The 14,234-nt window shown below is 38.1% G+C and overlaps 1 protein-coding gene across 6 annotated transcripts in view; it reads left to right on the plus strand.

Annotated features, from left to right (window-relative positions):
- Positions 1-14,234, plus strand: part of MAK (male germ cell associated kinase) — a 57,297-nt gene that overhangs the window by 3,894 nt on the left and 39,169 nt on the right. For 5 of the 6 annotated variants that reach the window (XM_073332064.1, XM_073332065.1, XM_073332063.1 and 2 more), the window contains 7 exons: positions 592-932; positions 4,186-4,240; positions 4,977-5,098; positions 6,157-6,236; positions 8,468-8,600; positions 8,688-8,859; positions 10,317-10,484. In XM_073332064.1, the coding sequence (XP_073188165.1) occupies positions 832-932; positions 4,186-4,240; positions 4,977-5,098; positions 6,157-6,236; positions 8,468-8,600; positions 8,688-8,859; positions 10,317-10,484 (831 nt within the window). In that variant the 5' untranslated portion in view covers positions 592-831. The remainder of the gene's footprint in view (positions 1-591; positions 933-4,185; positions 4,241-4,976; positions 5,099-6,156; positions 6,237-8,467; positions 8,601-8,687; positions 8,860-10,316; positions 10,485-14,234) is intronic. The other variant, XM_073332066.1, reaches the window with a different exon arrangement.

Raw genomic sequence — 14,234 nt, forward strand, 5'->3', positions numbered from 1 at the left:
GGGGCAAAATGATTACTTTGTACTCTTTGTGGCCAAACTGGTGGAGGGTCAGTGCACAGGGAATAAGCAGAGTGGGTCATCTGCTACTGGCATCATGACAGCCAGTGCACGATTCCTCACTGATGCCAGAGGCACCACTGAATGGTGGGACAAGGTGCTGCTTTTGTAAGGAGGCTGTTTCAAGCAAGCGCATCCTGCAGACAGGAGTATGTGCTAGCCAGCTGCAGGGTTGGACATGTCTCCTAAACAGCAGAATACACCTACATTGGGATGTCATGTTCATGCTGGATTGTTAGCTCCTGGTGCTCTCAGTGTTATGGGGAGAATTCTCACATTTTACAGGAAAAGCCACATGGATGTAGCAAGTTGCTTGATGCTTGTAGAACATATTCAGTTTAGATCTGTATCTTTATTCCATATGGCAAAAAAACCCTGGCCATTCTGACATGTTCCATTATACAGCGAAAACATTAATATAAGATTCTTTATTCATGTTAGATATGAGTATTCTATTGTATTTTTCCTAGAATACATTAATGTTAAAATTCACCTTTTTCACCCCCCCCCTTTTTTGTTTGTTTGTTTGTTAAGGATGTATGTAAAAATGGCTGCATTATTCCCTTCTTTGTTACTTTATTTCTGGATCTCAAAGTGGCTATAATCCTGAGGAAGAAGACCAAATATCTTAATAAATTATGACAAACAGTCCACTCATATAACATCATCATTCTGGAAAAACAAAAATTTGTCTTAAAAATTGAGTGTAGAAGTCCTCTAATAAAAGGAGACATTTAAAGTTTTCAAGGCTTTCAGCAATCCAGGTCTTACAAAATGAACCGTTACACAACCATGAAACAACTTGGTGACGGCACCTATGGCAGTGTACTCATGGGAAAGAGCAATGAGTCAGGCGAGCTTGTGGCTATCAAAAGGTATGTGATATTGAGTAAACGTACTCTTAAATAGTTAAGATTGTAACTCTCTTATACTATGCTATTTATGTACAAAAAAATTAAGACAATTTTTCAAGTAAACTAAGATCTTAAAAAACAAAGATTGTGTGTTCTTTTAGATGTCTGATTTGATGACCTTGGACCACATTCTCAACTGGTGTAAAACACTGTGGTTCCATGAAAGTCAATTGAGTTACACCAGCCAAGGATATGGCCCCTGAACAAAACCAGAATGTGTTTTAAAAATCAATCATTGGTGTTTTTTCTCCTGAAGTAACTTTAGAAGAAAGTAATAAGTTTGATCTTTCACCCAATAAAAGTCAAAGGGCAGAATCTGGCCTACAGTTGATAATTTAGGAAAAGCTGCTGGATCAGTGGTTATATTTGTTACAGTTATACCCTAATGCTCTGAATATCCTAGTAACTAATTTTTTGCCTATGTTGCATGTCAGAAATTTAAAGGTGACTGCAATATGCTTTTTGGTACTCTGTGAGATACTTTAAAGTGCTCACCAAATTCTTCTCATGTTTACATATTGAATTCCCATGATAGCTATGTTCCTCTGGGAAAAACTGAACTGTTTGCTTCAAGAGTGGGACTTGCGAGAGGTGTGGGTGAAAGAACTTTCTTGAGAACTGACCTGTGACTGTGGAATAACCACAAGCCTCCAGATTCAAATGGAAACTATGCTTCTTACACATGGTCTTCCAACAATAAATATGTTAACTACTATAAAAACAGATATATTCCCTCTTAACTGGCAGATGGAGAGAAAGAAACAAAGATCCTTATGCATGCTTTAGCATTTGTAAGTAAGTTACTGTAATGATGAGCAATGTATAAGTACCTAGTTAAGTAAGTAAATAAGTAAGGTGACAGTTTGGTTTTAAATCTCTTCTTAAAACCATTAGCTCCTGGGCACTCCTAAATCCTTAAATTCTTATGATGAGGTTCAGGCCCTATCCATTTTGTTTTGTGCAGAAGGGCATAAAATAGGTCTACAAAAACAAACTTATTGTGACCAAGACATGATCCCATATAGAGCTTTTGGGGCAAATTATTCCTGTCAGGGGAGAGGAGTTCGGTTTCTAACCTCTAAGACTGAGCAATCTTTGCTAGATGTAGGGCAGTTGGTCCAGGGAGCATATGAGAACAGTTACTGTTCCCACGGACCCTAGGCTCTGCCCCAGTGTGGCTCCTCCATGGGTTTCACCTGCAGAGGAATACCCCAAACCATGTTGTAACACTTTTTTGTGTCCTGATTGACTACTACTTTGCCCATATACACATAAAAAGAAATTACCTTACTCTGGCCCATCGTAGAACGAGAAGTCTCTCTGTTCCTAAGGGTTTAAATTTGTTGTGCAAGAATGAGGTCTGACTCCATTACATTTAATTTTGCTTTCACTACTTGTACTTTAGAAAGGGTAGAACAGATGCATTTCATGTCTCATTAGATGATGTAGTAGATTACTGTAAGCAGTATATTCCTGCCTGTTTGCTTTGCTACACAATCCACTCTAACATAGCTGCTTGTCATCAGGGAATCTAAATAATAAATGTAACTTTAAAGTTTTCTTGGATCTTCTGACAGAGTAAAGATCAACACCAAAGCAATTCTGTTTCTAAAGGAAGAAACCCATTGTGGGCCCATGTGAGCAGGTGTCTTTCCCAACCTGCTTTAATACAGCCCTCATACTGGAGAGTTACAACTCTCTTCCTTCCCTCCCTTGGAATTTGGCTTTGTTTTCAAAGGCTTAGTAACTGTATGCAAGCAAACAATTCTCATTTTGATATGGTTAAATGTAAAGGTATACATCTAGGAACAAAGAATGTAGGCTGTACCAATAGGATGGGAGACTCTCTCCTGGGAAGCAGTGTCTGTGGGGGAAAAAAAATGGGGGTTGTGGTGGATAATCAGCTGAACATGAGTTCCTGGTGTGCTGCTGTGTCCAAAAGAGCTAATGTGATCCTTAGATGCATAAACAGGGGAATTTCAAGTTGGAGTAGGAAGGTTATTTGATCTCTGTATTTGGCACTGGTGCACCTGCTGCTGGAATACAGTGTCCATTTCTGGTGTCTGCCGTTCAAGAAGGTTGTTGATAAATTGGAGTGGGCTCAAAGAAGAGCCATGAAAATGATTAAAGGATTAGAAAACATGACATAGTGATTGCGCTCTTTGAATCAATCTATTTAGCTTAACAAAGAGAAGACTGAGTGACTTGATTAGTCTTTAAGAACCTACAGGGGGAGCAAATATTTAGTAATAGACTCTGCAGTCTAACAAAGGAAGGTATAACACAATCCAATGCTTGGAAGTTGAAGCTAGACAAATTCAGATTGTAAGTAAGGCATACATTTTTAATAGTGAGAGTAATTAACCATTGGATCAGTTTACCTAGGGTTGTGGTGGATTTTCCATCACTGGCAATTTTTAAATCAAGATTGGATGTGTTTCTAAAAGATCTGTCCCAGGAATTATTTTGGGGAAGTTCTATGGCCTGTGTTAAAGGGGGTCAGACTAGATGATTGCAATGATCCCTTCTGGCCTTAGAATCTATGAATAAGTCACTGAGAGTTTGACTTCAGGAAGAGCAAAATAAAGCCTGATGTTTGGATTCTAGCGGGGTTAGTCTGTACATAACTTTCAGCAACCTGAGTTTGTAGTCAGGCTCCCCAGCAGGCTTGTACTGGGCAGCTAGCCCACGCTGAAGTCAGTGTCACCATGTCTGTACACCACTATTGTTATGTATGCTAGCTAGATTGTCACTACCATGGTACAATAGCACTTTCACTTGCAGTGTAAACATACCCAAGTGACCTCCCCTACTTCAAATTCCTAGGCCAATGTCTTATCCTCTGGGTCATGCTGACTCCCACAGGATTAAGGACATAGTTCAGATTACATAGGTGGGGTAAAATGCTTGCTGATATTTATAGAACTCTTGGGGATACCTTGGTCTATGTGGCTAACTACCTTCTAAAAACTGTGTAGTGGTTACATATCATACATTACGTTAAACTGTGGCAAACCTAAAAACAATACAATTCAAATTTAGTAAATATTAATAAAATTATTAAATCAAGTATATTTGAAATATATTGAAAATAGAATTTGATTGTTACGCTGCTGAAAAGTGACACATTCCTGATCTTTCTTGGTTCTAAGAAAATTTTGTTTGTATGTATTGTTCATTTAGAATACACTGTATTTTCTGGATTTTATTTCAGGATGAAAAGAAAGTTCTATTCTTGGGATGAATGTATGAATTTGAGAGAAGTCAAGGTAAAACTGAGAGCATAATGTTTTTTAATGTATACTGAATGTTGTGTCTTTGCCTTCTTGTTTAAATTTATACCTTAGTCCTAAATATAAAACCAGATTATTAAGGAGCGAGAGGGAAAGTTTAATCTCCTACCTGACATTTTGTTTTTGAAGTTTTTACATCCAACAGTGTAACATATTATTTTAAATTAAATAGTATATGAAGCAGTGTAGTAAACTGATTAATGGTGGAGCTGAAAAATTCTGTATCTTGTGATTTGTGATATTTATATGATATGGAAGGATCTTCAATGTGCTGTTTTCATCCAAGTCCTATTAATTTATCTTGCATGCATGGGTTGTAGTCATGATTTTGATATCAACTTTAAAATATCCATTTACTGTAAGTTTTCTGTTGATTGGCCTTGTCTTTTTTACATGCAAATTATGGATAACTGAGTGCCTGGTTGAAAAATATTGGATTTATGCATCCAAATACAGTAGTTTCACTTGCACAAACTGGATACTCTAAAAATTTGCCCCTGAAGCTTTATTCTTTCATAAACGTAACACTGTTGTAGAGGAATGCAAATAGGTATTCAGAAGAAGTACAGAAAAATAGACAAGATACACTGCATTTGTCCAAGAACTATTTCTAATGTAGAATTAACAAAACTTTAGGCATTGCTCTATTTTAGCTCTGTTGAATAACCAAAATTACTGTCATAATTTTAACACACATGTTGCTGTATTGCAGTCTCTTAAGAAACTGAATCATGCCAATGTGATAAAACTGAAAGAAGTTATCAGAGAAAATGACCACCTTTATTTTGTGTTTGAGTATATGAAGGAAAATCTCTATCAGTTAATGAAGGACAGGTATGTTTCATTTGTAAAATGTTCAGTGGAATCTGGTGTTTGCACTTTTTTTAATGAGTTCTATTGATATCTTGAGCAATGTGTTAAAATTTCTGTTTTAAGATTCATTCCATACTTAGTAGATTCAAATTAATAAAAGCTTGATTGTACATTCTGTCCTTAATGTCAGCCCCACTGAGGTCAACGGAAGTTATGCCTATGTATCTGAGAACAAATTATGAATTGTTCAGCTTCCAGTATAGTGGGAATAATGCAACCAGATAAGAATTCTGAGATAATCAAATGCCTTGGGTGTATAGTAGCCATGCAGGAATTTGTGAAAGCAATTTTCTTAAGCCCTTTAATGTATGAATCTCAGTGGTGGGCAACCTGTGGCCCATGGGCCACAAGCAGCCCATCAGGATAATCCACTGGCAAGCTGCGAGACAGTTTGTTTACACTGACCGTCCGCAGGCACGGCTGCTCGCTCTTCCTGGCCAAGGGGAGCTGCAGGAAGCAGTGTGGGCCACAGGGACGTGCTGGCTGCCGCTTCCTGCAGCTCCCATTGGCTGGGAACGACGAACTGCGGTCACTGGGAGCTGCAGGTAGCCAGGCCTGCAGACAGTCAATGTAAACAAACTGTCTCGCGGCCCGCCAGCGGATTACCCTGATGGACCGCAGGTTGCCCACCACTAGACTAATATTTCACCAACTGCCTATATTTGGTTTGGTTTGCGGAGGGTGGGGTGGGGAAGCGGTGGGGAATGGTTGTGTGTACATAGGAGAGAAAGAGAGAGAAGACCAACATATTTATATACAGACGTGGAACTTGATCTTTCCGTCCTTAGGCAGACACAATACCCTTTGCAATCAGAGAGAGTTTTACTTGAATATGGAACTACATATTAAGCCCTAGATTGTTCATATAAAAATTTTGCTTTGTTCTTTCACCCTTGAGGTTCAGTTGCTTTATAATATATTGTATAAATGCTGAAAATGTTATTCATTACAGGAAAAAAAATCTATATAAAAATTGCTTGAAATAGTTAAATATTTTATGTAAATTTGTTTCTTTGCAGAAACAAGTTGTTCCCTGAGTCAGTCATCAGAAACATTATGTATCAGATATTACAAGGGCTAGCTTTTATCCATAAGCACGGTAGGTTTCTTTGCAGACTTTAACTGTGCAGCCCTCTTTTGAGAAAGAGGATAATGCAAGTTTGATTAAGGCTGGGGTTACAGGCTAAACAGATCAAGTTATCATATTATAGAAAGTATGTGGCTGCCATATGTAGTCTCAAAAATGTGCTATCTTAAGAAAGCCATCTGGATTTTTAAATTATATTTGGTTCTTCTGTAATCGGAGGCTCTCTTTTCTGAAAGCACCAATAATTATTATTTAGAGACTGTTTAATACGTTTCAGCCCTAGATCAAAGATGATTTTGATTCTGAAGAAGGTTGCATGCTGTATTATACAGTGTATTTCTTATTTTTCTCAAGAGGGTATGTTTGGGGACAATTGTGACTTTGCAGTTTCATCTGTCTTTTAAGATATCAAAATAAATTAATGCAATATCTACAAAAATGTTGAAATAATTTGTTCACTAAAATACAAAATGAACATGTCTATTGCATGAAATCTAGCAGGTATGAGCAGCCACAGCTCACTGAAGAAGTTGTGGGTGCACTGCATCTTTCAGAACTTACACAAATTTAGCAAAATATTCCACTTAATTTATTCTGGTGTGCAAAGCATCTTTTAAACTGCATTCTGATATACTAGTAACAAGTCCCTTTATATTAAAAAAGTATCATCCTACTCTCCTGTTCATGTTATCTTTTATACTTTTTTTCCTCCCCTCATCACTTTCTCTGCAATATGTCAGAGAAAATAAGATGTTCACTGATGATAAAATAAAGAACATGTATTCTAAGTTATCTCTGGCTTAGCTTTTCTACACAGACATAGTAAGACTCTTGGATACAGTACTCACTAAAAAGAACTTCTCCTATGCTTACTAATGTTGTAAGTGATCTATAAAGTATTGTTTTCGTGTCTTTTTGATTTATGACCATAGATTATTCTCTGGTCATCAACAAACTTTCTATTTATACGCATAAAATAGATGAGTGAGTCACATGTAGAGAACTTGTGAAAAGTCTCATTTCTATAAAATGTTAGTGTTATTCTAATCTTAGATATATTGGCATAGAAAGATGATGAAATTTACAAAATCACCTTTTGCCTTCATAATTAGAGCTGAATCCTTGTGATTTTTAGATTTTCAGTTCATAGTTAGTATGCATTATGCCTCTGGTATTTCGGGCAGTGACAAAGCTCCTCCACTCCGATCTGTTTCTGGCAAGTCTTTCAGTGGTTCCCCAGCTGTGTCCCAGGTTTTTCAGCTCAGCTTCTACAGCTCTTCACCACAATGTTTTCGGGCGGCCTTGTTTTCACTTGCCTTCAGGTATCCATCTTAGTGCTATTCTGGTGATGGAGTCAGTTTCCATCCGAAGCACATGGCCAGTCCATCTCCAGCGCCTCCTGATAATGATGGTACTCATATCTTCTTGGCTGCACGTAGAAAACCAATAAATTCAGTAAATACTGAATTGCAGTATTGCTTAGTGGGGTCAATAGATACTTTCTACAAATCTAACCACATATTTGAATTAAACAGCAAGGCTGATTAGACTGTGTAGAGGAAGAAACCATGTTATAGACAGCCTAATTTTAAAACACGGATACCTAAATAAAACTTGCAAATCCTGTATTTCGATGCTCAAATTAGAATTTAGGTGCATGAAACAGACATTTATATGTGTAACTGCTGATATGAACATCTAAAATCAGAATTTGGATGTCCTGTTAAAATCCAATGTTTGCAAGGTGGTCCCAGAGTGATAAATAAAACTAACTCCTACAAGAAATGTTAGCTGAATAATATTGTCAGAGACTCTTGTTTATTTTTGTGTGTGTGTGTGTGTGTGTATGTGTATATATATATAAAAAAGAGGAAGAAACAAAAAGTGCTCTGTTTCTAAAACTGGTTTGTTGTTTAAAATTATTAAACAAAACAAACTACCATTGCATTGATAGCCAAACCATCACAGTTCAAAATGAAACAGCCATTTCCTGAAAGTTGCTGCGTGTTTTCTTTAGAGTTTTAAAACCAGATAGTTTGTGCTTATTAATTTACCAATAAATCAAATTAAATGATGGGAAAACTGTTTCCTTCCTTTATAATATAACATATGTTGAAAGAGTGTGAATGAAAGAAAAGCTTATGGTCTCCAGAGAATCCCAAAGTGAACTTGGTATGGCTAAATCAAAGCTGGCTGATGAACAAGTGATGGCATAATTTGTCTTTTTCTGTATATACTCTCAGGTTTTTTCCATCGGGATATGAAGCCTGAAAACCTTCTCTGTATGGGCCCAGAACTTGTGAAAATAGCTGATTTTGGATTGGCTAGAGAATTAAGATCTCAGCCACCATACACCGATTATGTTTCTACCAGATGGTAAGTGATTTATGCAGTAAACATATGACCTTAACTTACCCTTGCTTTGTACCTCCACTTCTGAATTTGGCCCATGATTTCTTCTAGGTATCGTGCACCTGAAGTTTTGTTGAGATCTTCTATTTATAGCTCTCCTATTGATATATGGGCTGTTGGTAGCATAATGGCTGAACTGTACACGCTGAGACCTCTTTTCCCAGGGACAAGCGAAGTAGATGAAATCTTCAAAATTTGCCAAGTATTAGGGACTCCAAAGAAGGTAAGTCCGATTGTAGATTTATAGTAGTATACGCTAATGAGAATAAAATGAATAAATTGTTTGAAGTGCTTTCTTGCCTTTAATGGGTGCATATAAACTATTGACGATATACTAATTGCTTGTGCAAACACCTGATGCTTTCTAAATTGTACTTATTTGTTCTTATTGACATATAGAATAATACTCCTGTTTTGTGTATTAACACCCTTTATATGATGTGTGATTTTTTATGTCCACTTACTCTACATCATGATGAAAGCCAGATAAATGAAAAATTGTTTTTTTTAAAAAAGAGGTTGCACATGTGGCTTTAAGGATATTTGCATTAAAATATTTTTTTCATTGTAACATTGCCAAATTATTATGGTGTCTTAATTAGAGAATTGTGCCTTTAAAGTGAGGAAACAATGGAACACAAACTCATAAGATAGAGGGCTCCTGTTTTCATGTAAAATATTGTTAGCAATGGCATAAAGGGAGGAAAAATGTAGACAATCTGTAAGTGTTAGAATTACTTTCAATTATTTTAGGCACCATATGCTATTTAAGGGCCAAGTTTTGATAAATGTAGGCTGAGTAGTGCTTACAAAAATGTGCACTTGTACTTGCATTTGCACACACACAGAGAAACTGCTTGCACAAGTAGCTATCTGAGCAGGCAAATATTCGAGTATGCAAACATATTTATTTTCTGCAGGTACAAATCAGGTTTTGTTCTTTTTAAAACAAAAATCATAAATGCTTGATTCTGCAATGAGTTACAAAAGTACTACATGTGTTGTTATTTGTAGTACACTCTAAATGTGTGTGCCACTTTACATAACACATAGAAAGACAGTCTCCACTCCAAGGAGCATACTGTTCAATTTGGATACAACTAACCATAGCACAACAGCTCAAATGGAAGGAGGTGTGGAGATGCAACAGTGAGGAGACTTCATGAAAGAAGGTTTGAAGGAGGAGGTAAATGATGTTTGATGCATGGGAAATGAGAGTAGGGGATGGCATGAAAGAAGGTGACAGGAGCAAACAGTAGTATGAAAGGAAGGTACATGGGAGTGAGAGGATATGTAAGATTAATAGACAGAAGAGAGACGTAAGCAGGGGTGGAAGGTAAAAATGAGAAGCCTGAACTTAATGCTGAAAATGAGAGGAAGCTGGTGAAGGGATATTGGGGCAAGATGGTTGCAGTGGCAGCGGCAGCAGAAGAAGACAACTTTACCTGCAGAATTTTTAATAGACTGAAGAGATGCAGGTATGGCAAGGCATTATGGATTATCTCCACAAGATTAGTGACTCCATCTTAGATTAGTGGATTAGTTAGATTAGACTCCAGATTAGTGACTTGGTCTGTGCACCTCCCTTCTTAGCATGCAGATTGTAGAATTCTGTTTTAATTTGATCCAAAACGATGTAGTGTGTTAACTCTCTGACGTCTTGTTTTCACTTTTTAATAGAGTGACTGGCCAGAAGGGTACCAGCTTGCGTCTGCCATGAATTTCCGCTTCCCACAATGTATCCCTATGCACCTCAAAACTCTCATTCCAAATGCCAGCAGTGAAGCAATACAGCTTATGACTGATATGCTGAACTGGGATCCAAAGAAGCGACCTACAGCAAGTCAGGTAAGACTGCCTAAGTGATGGATTCATTATAAGGCTAATAATTTATATAGTGCTTTACATTAAAATTTTACACATGCTAGCCAAATGATCATCATAGCACTGTAAGAAAGTAAAAATCAGCCTCCTATTTTGTACATGTGGGCGGAAATAAGACCGGAGAGAAGCCCAAATGTTCAAAGTTGCGTGGTTCAAATAATATCAAACTTTGAGTTATGTTCTCTCTGTAATTTGGTCTTGTTGATGCTGTCAGCACAGGTCCATATCAGAGCCTCAGTCTCTGTCATACCTTACTTGAATAAATTCAGTCAGCAAGTGAAACAATGTGAACTAATCAATGTGGTCTAATGGACAGAGCACTGACCTGGGATTCAGAGGACCTGGGTTGTTTTCCTGGTATCTGACCTGCTGTGTGACCTTGAGCAAATTACTTCTCTCTGCTTCATTTTCTCCATTAATAAAAGGGATAGTGATAAAACCTTCCTTTGTGAAGTAGTGTGAGATCTGTGGGTGAAAAGTGCTATATAAGAGCTGAATATCTTTGTGTAGATGTGAGGTGAACCTTACTAAGCAATCAGGGACAAATTTTATGGGGACTTCAACAATGGTATATCACATCTTTTTCCATAAGAGTTAATAAAAACCCAAAATATGTGTACTGCCAAGTACCAAAGGTGTCTAAATAAGATACCTTTTTGTGTGTATCCAAAGTTAATGTAAGTACACTTATAGGATGTAAAAGAGGATTATAGCAGGGAATATAACCGAAAAAGGGAATATTGCAGGACAAGATGAAAATCCAACTAGTCACATGTGGATATAATGCAGGTGACTCAAATGTGACTAAGCTGGTGGTACAAAATAAATCAACCACCTCTCTCCACTTTACAAAAAGAACTAGTATTACAAGAGTCACCTCTAGCACTGTAGGCATCATACAGAGAATGCCACACAGCCCTTCTGTAAAAAGGAACAACTGGCCTAAATTGCATTGTCAAGGAGTCAGCTGTGCAGTGCATAAAGGAGACTTTAGTGTGGGCTCATATAAACAGGTGTCAAGGAGTTGGTGTGCAATAGTCCATATGCTATTGTGATGTAGTGCTAAATGTTAGTGTTGGAGCCCTGTAGAAATGTACCCATCACACAGGCATTCTTTCTCCTTCTCTGTTTTCTTCACCCACCCCTACTGTTCATGTGTCCTTCCTCCTGCAGGGCAGAGCCAAGGCAGTTCATTCTGTCTCCATCCATTTGAAGCATGATGCATCACAATGCTCTGTCCTTCCAATAGGAAGCCCTCCTCTGCAGCAGTGGGTGGGTGTGTTTTGCAAATTCCTCCTTGAACTGCAGGGAGTGGCCTAGCTTTCCCGTCACCTCAGAGTTCTGGAACGTGGCTGACTCCACCTCCTCATCTAACTCTGACTGGTCTGCTGCTGTCCTGGCGCCCAGGCTGCTGCTCCCCACCACTGAGCCAGAACCACCCTGGAGGGGTAAAGGGCAGTGTGGGGAACAGGGCTGATGGGATGAGGGTGGAGTTGAGGGATTATTGGGGCATCATTATTAGAGTGAACGTGCCATTTCTTCTGAGTTTCTCTGCTGCTGGGGAGCCTGTTCCCCAGAGCTTCTCTTTCTCGTCAAATATATTCTGGACTTAGTAATAACATTTTAGATATACACAGTGCTTCTCATCCTGGGTGATCTCAAAGTATTTTACTAGTTGTATATATATTGCCCTGTTGAAATACAGCCTTCTCTGGGGTGGAAGGCAGCAAGCTGGTGCCCAGAGCAATGTAAAAAGGAAAAAAGTAGGAGAGGGGGTGTGACATACCAGAGTACAATACAGATTAATGAGCAGCTGTATGACCCCTGCCCTGCAATGTTAGGTGCCTTACAGTGCCTTGCTGAAGTAGCTCCCACCTGGGCTGCTCACAAACAGCCTTGCAGCATGCAAGCCACACTGTGAGTGTCTGTGTGTAACTGCAGCCTGCAAGCCACACTTGGGTTACGTTCTGGCTCTCACCAGCCTTGGTTATACTGCTGGGAGACCCCAATACACCACCAGTCTTAGATTTTTCTCCCAGAAATTTATGTCTTGTACTGTACAGCCCTCTTCAGGACAGTAAAAAATATATCATCTTATTTATTTGAGAATAATATGCTCACAACTTGTCACTCCAAACAGAGTTACCCAGACACTTCAATTTAAACACACTGGGTTAGATAAAACAATAAAACAAGTTTGTACTCAATAAAGAGAGAGCTTTTAAGTGAGTACTAGTACTAAGGTATAAAAGTCAGAAATGGTTACAAGAAAAGTAAAGAGAAAATATTTATTAATACCTAACATAACAGACTATATCAGATTCAAGCAAAGTTTCTTACCACATGCTTTCAGCAGTCTTACTGACCAAACCCTGTAGGTCAGGACCCTTCCCTCAGAGTCCAGTGAATTCTTCCTTTATCTCTTCAGGTGCCATGAATGCAATGGACAGGGAGATAGAGAGGGGTGCCTTGGGATGTTTGTCCCTCCTTTTTATAGTTTCAGTCCCTCTCTTGAAAAAATGTTTCCAGCTGGAAACTTCATCAGATGCATGGAATGGTTTCAGTGGGTTTTAGCCCACAAAAGCTTATGCCCAAATAAATTTGTTAGTCTCTAAGGTGTCACAAGGACTCCTCATTGTTTTTATTTAAATGTTTGTGTAATTGTGCAGAACTTGTTTTCCTTAAATGTTGTAGTTAACAGTAGAAAATTAAGTTTGGTTCTATGTAGTGTAGTGCCAGAAGCTGCTTGATGGGGTGGGTTTTGTTTACATTACAACTTTTTTGCTAAAAATCCATGGTGGTACTTAGAATGTTCATTGCATATCTGCAAAGTGCTGCAGGTCTCATTTTGTATGATTTTGTATTTTAGTGCTTGTGATCAAGCGGTCTTGTATGCGGGTCAGTGTGACATCAGGTCAGATAAGACAATCAGTTTATAACTCTCAAAAGGTGGGGGGTGGGGAACCCCCACTCTTCTGCCAATGCAAATATTTGACATTGACTTTACCCTAAAAAATATGCAAAGTTGACAACAGGTATTTGATCAACTTTGACTTTCAAAAATTCAGGGATCTAATCATATGAAAATCAGGCAGCAATGCAGACTACTGCCATTTAGTTTTTAAATTAATCTGATGGCTAGTACAGTACTGAATTGAATACCCTTTGTTTCAATAGTTTGAAATAAATTTGTTACACTTCTAAAATGGTTGTTTCTGCTATATTTTAATTAGATCTTTAGTCCTCTGTTTTAGACAGTTTCACTTCAGAATATTAAATGAAGTGATGCTCATATCTGTTAACCGAGCAAGCTTAAACCCATGTGGACATGATGTATAGCCCTAAAGACTTGAATTGTAATTGACTATGGATGTACAGTGTGCTCAGAGCTTGTTTTGGATTCTGAGTTTCCCCTGTACCACTCAGTGACATTACAAGTATCAAACAGTAGGGGACAAATTCACTCTTAGTTCTATTTTATGGACTTACCTGGGGCTGAGATCATCAAAAATGATCTTGGTTCTGTGTTTTTCAGTATTACAGGTGGTCTTAAATAAAACCTTAGATCCAGGTGTTTTGGAATCAGGACCCAAATCCAGATCTCCATTTCACAGTTGACCCAAACTGAAATTTTTCACATCTTGTTCATCAGAGTGGATGCCATGGAACAACATTGAGAACTTCCTTTCCTGTAGGACAGGAGGACATTTACAT

The sequence above is a fragment of the Lepidochelys kempii genome, chromosome 2 (assembly GCF_965140265.1).
Source record: "Lepidochelys kempii isolate rLepKem1 chromosome 2, rLepKem1.hap2, whole genome shotgun sequence".
NCBI lineage: Eukaryota > Metazoa > Chordata > Testudines > Cheloniidae > Lepidochelys > Lepidochelys kempii.